The 7,968-nt window shown below is 37.0% G+C and overlaps 1 protein-coding gene across 1 annotated transcript; it reads left to right on the top strand.

The window, feature by feature from the left end:
* LOC109836610 (protein SLOW GREEN 1, chloroplastic) lies at nt 4,003-5,260 on the top strand. Its single transcript, XM_020404570.1, has one exon. It carries the CDS (start codon nt 4,077-4,079, stop codon nt 4,992-4,994), a length of 918 nt encoding a protein of 305 aa, XP_020260159.1. The 5' UTR covers nt 4,003-4,076; the 3' UTR covers nt 4,995-5,260.

Here is a 7,968-nt window from a genome sequence, read left to right as displayed (position 1 = left end):
CGACTCCAGACACTGCGCGAGTCAAGACGTTGACTCGTTCAAACGCGATCCATATGGTTACGAGAAAACCGCTGTTCACCCACGATCTGGGGAGTGGTTTAAGTGGGTTGTTATACCCGATTAATAGGGCGACTAAACTCCCATATAAGTGCGGATTATGGGGGCAGATATACCTCTAATTCCCCTATAAATATGAACAAACTCAACAGACTTAGGGATCGGATTTTAGAGATTGGATTCCGGAGGCAACAACCCTCAACAAGTGAAGATTTCTAGATACGAGATACTTGGCTTCTCAACCGAATTATTTTCGGTTCAAACAACTCTTTTTCACCTGAGTTCGTCACTCATTCCTAGTTAAAAAGCTCGTCAAGAGCCCTTAATCAGTTCCACTACACAAGTCAGCTGTTCCAGTGAATTGAGATATCCGGATCGTCAACGGAGAGCAAATTCGATGCAAACATTCGAAGGAAGCATTCCATCGCCACCGTGAAGAACCCAGAATTAAACAAATGGGAGAATCCAGATCAATTCTCCTCTCTTTTGTAATCAGGAAATCCAATTGTAATTGAGATTAAAGGAATACATATCAATTTTCCTTCATTTTTTTTACTTCAAAATTTCCACCAAACAAACATCTACAAGAAGAAAAATAAAAATAAAAATAAGAAGAAGATATGAGTAGTTTTTTGCAAGGCTAAAAAATATTACTTCAACTTGAACAGTGGATAATCAGGCAGAAACAACGGTAGCATATTAAATATGTTTAAAATCCAAAAAATATACATTAGCATAAACAATGTTCAGGGGTTAACTGTAGAGTGAACAATAATTTTAATAATACTAAACTATACTGTTTCAAAAATAGTATTTACTATAGTATAAATAGTGATTTTAAGGTTTTGCTTTTAGATTAAACTAGTCTGCACCCTGTGCAAAGCACGATCCCCTATTTTTTAAGCAGTCCCTCTAAGTTTTAATACATTTGATTTAATTATTGTATGCTTAAAATTAGAAATCATATCTATTCCTCTATACTTAAAGAATGATCAAAGTTTTAATACATTTGATTTGTTTTATTGTTTATGACACCGTAAATTACTGTAGCATGAATAGTAAATTTAAGTTTGGAGGAGAAAATTTTGATTTACTGTTTATACTACAGTAATTTACTGTAACTGAACAATAATTTCGAGTGCAGAAGACTAGATTTGATTTACTGTTTATACTATAATATTTAATATAGTATAAACAGTAATTTTTTAGATTTTTCTTTATGTATAAAGGAATAGAAGTAGTAGATACTTTATAAAATTTTGGAGTTATACGAAAATAATGTTTACGTCCTTTGACTTAGTCCACTTACCAAGAACTATAAATTATATCAGAGCGTCAAAGGACTTGGTCCACATACCAAGAACTATAAATTATATCAGAATTAGGGGTGTGCAACGGTCGGTATGGTTCAGTTTTTACCAAAATTTGAATAACCGAACCGAACCGTCTATAATTCAAAATCGAACCGAACTGTTGCAAGTCGGTTCGGTGCGGTTCGGTTCGGTTTGTTTGGTTCTAACTTCATCAAACTTCTTATCAAATAACAAATTGTGTTGAAGAAAAAAATATCAACAAAGTAGGAGATTATGAAGCATTAAACACTGATATAATGATATTATTTTTAACCCATAATGATTCAGAAAATAAGTTTAGGGTTTGAGTCTTTGACTCTTTGGGTACGAGTCGGGTAGGATTTGAGATTAGAATGGGTAGTATTGCACTATATTCTGTCGGTTCGGATTGAAAAGTTTTCAAACCGATCCGAACCACTTTATTCATAAAACCGATTTTTTCGGGTCGGTTTGGGTTGATTTTTTCAATTTGGACCGAACCATGCTCAGCCCTAATCAGAACGTCCCGCACTTTTGATCCAAGTATAGACACTGCACGAACATTTTGGTAATTCTTTTGACTCGTGGGTGGCTGAAATTTTCTCATATATAGTAACGTTCTGATAGGAATATTACAGCTCGTCAAGCCCTCAAATTCATACCTGGTGTCCGCTGTTCTTCTTTTTGGTTTTTCGGTGATGATCACGGGCGTCACTCTTCTAGAAACTAGTAAAAAGCAAATAAAAAAAGTTTTTATTAAAAAACAGAAGGGTAAAAAAACTTGAAAACGTGCCCAGAAACAAATTATGATGTGAGAGCCAACCTTTAAAAAACTCTCTCTCCTACCCTCACCTAATAACAAGACAACCCCATCGCCGTCGGCCGATGATCACGAGACTGTACCGGCCATAGCCGGTCATCCCACCCCCAACAACCCAAATTTTTTTAAAAAAAAGGGGAAATTGCTTCTGCCTCCAATTTTTTTACAAGTATTCCGTTCACCCTCAAGACTTTTTCAACACTCTCAAAACCCCAAAAACAAATCCACAATTCTTGAGCCCCAAAATACAAAATCCAAAAGTTTAAAACATGTGAAGGCCTTAATACTCTCTCTCTCTCTCTCATGATGTCACTGTGATGATTTGAAATAGATTTTAGGGATGAAAAATTCTAGTTCCCTCCATATTTTTTCAACGACGTCGACATCGGCGATGAAACTTTCCCGATGTTCGTTCATGAGGCGAAGAAAATAGTGATCTTGATGACAGTGATGGCGAGTTGCGAAGAATTTAGCGTCGTCGTTCCGAAGAAAAAGGCGAGCACTCTGGCGCCCCCCGGTGTAATTTTTCCCTTTTATAACTTGTACTTGAATGTGAGTGCTATATATTTTTTATTATTTTACATATTGTTGTATTTTTTTAAAAAAAAATCAATGACTTGAGATTAAAGTAGAGTCTGTAAATTTATATATTGTTATTATTTCACTGTAATGAGTTTGTTGTTAAGATTATGAGTTGGTTGTGAATGAAGATTATGTATTGGTTTTGAATGTTACGTGTTGCTTGTGAAAGTCACGAATTGGTTGTTAATGTTAGGAGTTGGTTGTGAAGGTTACGAGTTGGTTGTGAAGATTACGATTGGTTGTGAATGTTATGAGTTTGTTGTGAATGTTACGAGTTGGTTGCAAACCTCCGCAATGAGTTAGTTATGAAGATTATGAGTTGATTGTGAATGTTAGTTAACAACAATCACAATTAACTCATTGTCGAGGTTTATAACCAACTCATAATATTCTCAACCAACGTGTAATCTTTACAACCAACTCGTAACATTTGCAACTAATTCGTAACCTTGACAACCAACTCGTAAACTTCACCACCAACTCCTTACCAAGGTTCACAACCAACGCGTAATCTTCACAGCTAACTCGTAACCTTCACAACCAACTCGTAACCTTGACAATCAACTCGTAACATTAATAACCAACTCGTAATCTTGACAACCAATTCGTAAACTTCACAATCAACTTGTAACCTTCAAAACCAACACATAAACTTCCTTCACAACCAACTCATAACCTTAATAACAAACTCATTATAGTGAAATAATAACAATATATAAATTTACAGACTCTACTTCAATCTCAAGTCTTCGATTTAAAAAAAATTATAATAATATGTAAAATAACAAAAAATATAGCATTCAGATTCAAGTACAAGTTTTAAAAGGGAAAAAATTACATCGGGAGTCGCCGGAGTTCCCACCTTTTTCTTCGGAACGACGACGCTGAATCCATCACAACTCATCATCACCGTCTTCAAGATCGCAGTTTTCTTGACCTCATGAACGAACGCTGGGAAAATTTCATCGTCGATGTCGACGTCATTGGAAAAACTTAGAGGGACTAGAATTTTTTCCCCTCAAAACCCATTTCAAATTATTACAGTGACATCATGAAAAAAAAGATAGAGAGAGAGAATGTGTATTATGGTCTTCACATGTTTTAAACTCTTGAGTTTTGTATTTTAGGGCTCAAAGAATTGTATATTTACTTTTGGAGGTTTTAAGAGTGTTGAACAAATCTTAGGGTGGGTGGAATACTTGCAAGAACCCAAAAAAAAATCCCCTCCCATTTCCCCTCTCTCATCCAAAACCCTAACCCTGATTTTGAAACTCAAACCCCCATCCATGGATTGCTTAATCTCATCCACCCCCATCCACTTCGAAAATCTCCTCATCTCCCCATTCCGCCCCCCAATCAAAACCATAACCCTAAACCCTAGGACCTCCAAAATCTCATCTTTGAGGGCTTCGTCCACCTCAAACCCTAACCCTAGCCCTAATCCTATCGTCAAATCCGTCAAAACCGCTGCCTCCGCTGCCATTGTCCTCTCCGCCGCCTCAGCTTCCTTCCTTTCCGGCCGACTGCCGGCGCGCGCCGACCCGGTCGTCCAAGAAACCGAGTCGGAAGCCGAAACTCGAACCGAAACGATTGAGTTCAGCTCGGAAACGATCAACTCTCTCAAAGCCCTAGTTTACCAAAAGCTCGAAGAAGGCGAAGACTCCGAAGCGTTGACCATCCTCAACCGACTGATATCCTACCAGCCTTCAACAGTCGAATGGAAGTTTCTCGCGGCAAGAATCCTCAACGAGATGGGAGAAGCAAATGAATCAAGAAAGCTTTACGAAGAGATTCTCGCAATCGATCCCCTTTTGTTCGAAGCTCTCTTCGAGAACGCCGTCCTCATGGACCGCTGTGGTGAAGGCGAGGCGGTGATCGAGCGGCTGGAACAGGCGCTTGAGATTGCAAGGTCGGAGGAGAACGAGAAATCAGCGAGAGATGTGAGGTTGATTATGGCGCAGATAAAGTATCTGCAGAAAAATGTTGATGAAGCATTGGAGGATTATGAGGAGTTGATTAAGGAGGATTCGAAGGATTACAGGCCTTACTTTTGCCAAGGAGTGATTTTGAGCTTGTTGGAGAGGAACAAGGAAGCAAAGGAGAAGTTTGCAAAGTATAAAGAGCTGGCTCCAGCGAAATTTGAGGTGGATGCGTACCTACAGACTTCCTTATCTCGGGCAAAAATCATTGGGACTGAAGATTGAAGATTTGAGGTTTGTAGATTTGGGAAATAATTGAATAATTGAGAGGGAGGTGAGTTCTCTCTTGCTTGAGGAATTCCTTTTAGTTTTTGATTTCCTCTGTTGCTTTTTAAAATTTTGTAGGATCTACATTTACAAAGATTTACGAGAGATTAGTATAAGTTGCTGTAGGAGATAAAAGGGAGCTGTTAGAAGATGTCATACATTATGAAGATGAGTGGTGTTTCAGACCTTTGGATGATGAATATATAAGAACGTTTATGGAATAATTTTTAATTAAAAAAAAAATCTTATGAATTTTATCTGAATTGGTTTTTTTAGCCGTTGTTGCTCTTTCTGGCGCTTTTGGATTTGATGTTAGAGATACTTGATGGTGTTTTTGGCAACTCCGAGCATGATCTTAAAAAACTAGCTTTTTTGTAGTTTGCAAAATTTGGGCCACATTTGAACTAGTTATTTTAGTTTTATCACCTTTCACACTAATCTGATTAAGGATTGAACCAAGGTGGAGGTGATCCAAAGATAACGTGGACAAGGGTTCCTTTTTTGAACTAAATAGAACTAGTCCAATCTTGTACAGCTTTTTGCCAAACACATATTAAGCTCTTATCTAAGTTAAGCAAAAACTAATCACAACCCAATCTCATTTAAGTTCACTATAGACAGGATCTAGTATTCTTTAAAGCAAATGAATTATTGGAACCAGTGTTTGTTGTAATAAGGATAATGAAACCTTAATGAAAGAAGAAGAGTTCAAAAGTTGTAGTGAGAATCTGAATTCAACTTGGCTAATATTCTTTAAAGTAGATAAAAGTGTCGGAACTGGTGTTTTTGTTGTAATAAGAACAATGAAAGCTTAATGAAAGAAGAAGAATTCAAAAGTTAATGGGGAAGAATCTGTATTCAATTTAGTTGATAGCACGATGTTGTTGTGTTCACTATCGTGTGTAGCATTCTTCGGGAGTTCGCGATCAAGCTGTCATAATATATTTCAGTAATGTTGGTTTAACCTGTAGTTATCAACAAAAATGGCAGGTTCTAATGTTTGAGTTTTGTTACCATGTCTGAGGTTGGAGTCTAAACTCTGGGATAATTGACGTAATGGTATTTCATGCCGCTGTTGATTAACAACACGAGTTTCCTGAAATAGCAACACGGAATGGAGATCTAATCAACTTTAGCGAACTATATGTAAATTGAACAGATAATTGTCCATTACATGCGTGGACATCTGTACAGACCGATGCATACCCCTGTGGAGGTGTATGAATGTTTCTTATTTATTGGTGTTTGAAGTAAGAAAAATAAAATTAATTTCCCCCCCTTGATCGTTGTGGTTCCATATTTCACGTACTTTTGAGTTCATGTTAGTGACGCTTTTCTAAGACCGCGGCCTGGAAATTGGATCTATAACGTGCTTGTTTTTGTTAGTTTTCTTGAGTTGGAAATAGATATTGTCGGAAACAAAGGAAGTATGTGATGGACAAAGTGGCCTGATATGATCTATGCAGTTCGAAAGTTACGGGAAGTCTAGAAATCGATTCAGGTTTGTAGGTATTTGGGAACCTGCAAGGTTGTTAGTGTTTTTGGTTTTCCTTTCTTTTCCTTTCCTTTCCTCTCTTTCTTTCATTATTAGGTGTTTTCGGTTTTTGTTATTATATGCATCAAGGCACCTTTATCTTGATGACATCGATATATATTCTTTTATTGGTAATTGAAGAGGATCTAATTACTCCAGTATTCACTATTGATTTCAATTTGAAGGGGCAGGTTAATGCCATGTAGGATTTCTACTAATACAATAATATTTTTCAATGGTTTTCATAATAATAATGAAAATCTAACATGACTTTATCGTGTGTTTTAAAATTGGAATAAACCATGAAGATTAAGTCGATTCTCTCCAATTAGACAATAATTGGAGAGGATTCGGATCTGTCTAGTATCAATGCCCTATAGTTTTGCCCGCCTGTTTTATATACCAATAGATCCATTTAATTTCTTGAGCATGCGGTGTCTCGTTCCATCTCATTCGGACCTCTATTATACTGATACATCTCTAGTTAATGATGATAATTAGATTCAAAATCTAAGTAATGGATTTCATCCATTTTACCTACTTGCATGGAGCAACCGCAATCTCATCTTGGTGCTGCTTTTATGACTCAAAACTCTCCGTTTACTCGATACCTCTGATCGCTTATCCCGGCCATAATGTTTTGCTCATTAATATACTAATTAACGCTTAGCGACCTGGAGCATCCAGAACAGGGATACAATTTGATCAAATCTGGTGTTTATCATGCTAAGTCAGTGATAAACTTGTAAAAATTCATGAAGAAATGTAAACAAATCGAGACTGGTGTTTACCATACTAGATCAGCGACAAACTCATAAAAACTCATGATGAAATGTCAAAAAAAAAAAAAAAACATCTGTCAAGCAAATGATGTGCTAAATGCTGATTGTAGACTTGCAAAATGATCACATTGAGCACATGTACATAGTCTAAGAGGGAAAATAAACAAGTTAATATTTAAAGCGACGTGATTGTTCACTGATATTTTAAGAAGAGATTAATGGGTATCATTGTTAAGGAGGGAAATCTCATCCTTGACAATGATGTGACACAATCCTCACGATGTAAAACCAAGTGAAATTCTATCTCCTATTTTATCCACATGATGGGGATTGTGCCACATCATTGTCCAGTAGGAAAATCCCCTCCTTGACAATGATAACCCATTAATCTCTTTTAAGAATGGATCGGTTATTTTGTCGGGTGTGTATGTATCCGCTTGGGTATATGCATCTCATGTCTATTTACATATATATCTGCATTAATATACGGATTGTCCTCTGACATTTTGTGGGATATAATTATATACGGCCAAGGGACCCACCTCTCCCTTTCAACGACTCTCTTTCCCGTCCCCTTCCCTCCCCAAATCTCCTCCGAACCCCTCCCATGGATAAC

This window comes from Asparagus officinalis, chromosome 4 (genome assembly GCF_001876935.1).
Source record: "Asparagus officinalis chromosome 4, Aspof.V1, whole genome shotgun sequence".
Lineage (NCBI taxonomy): Eukaryota > Viridiplantae > Streptophyta > Magnoliopsida > Asparagales > Asparagaceae > Asparagus > Asparagus officinalis.
Note: the sequence above shows the minus strand (reverse complement) of the source record. Positions and strands in the feature narration are given on the sequence as shown.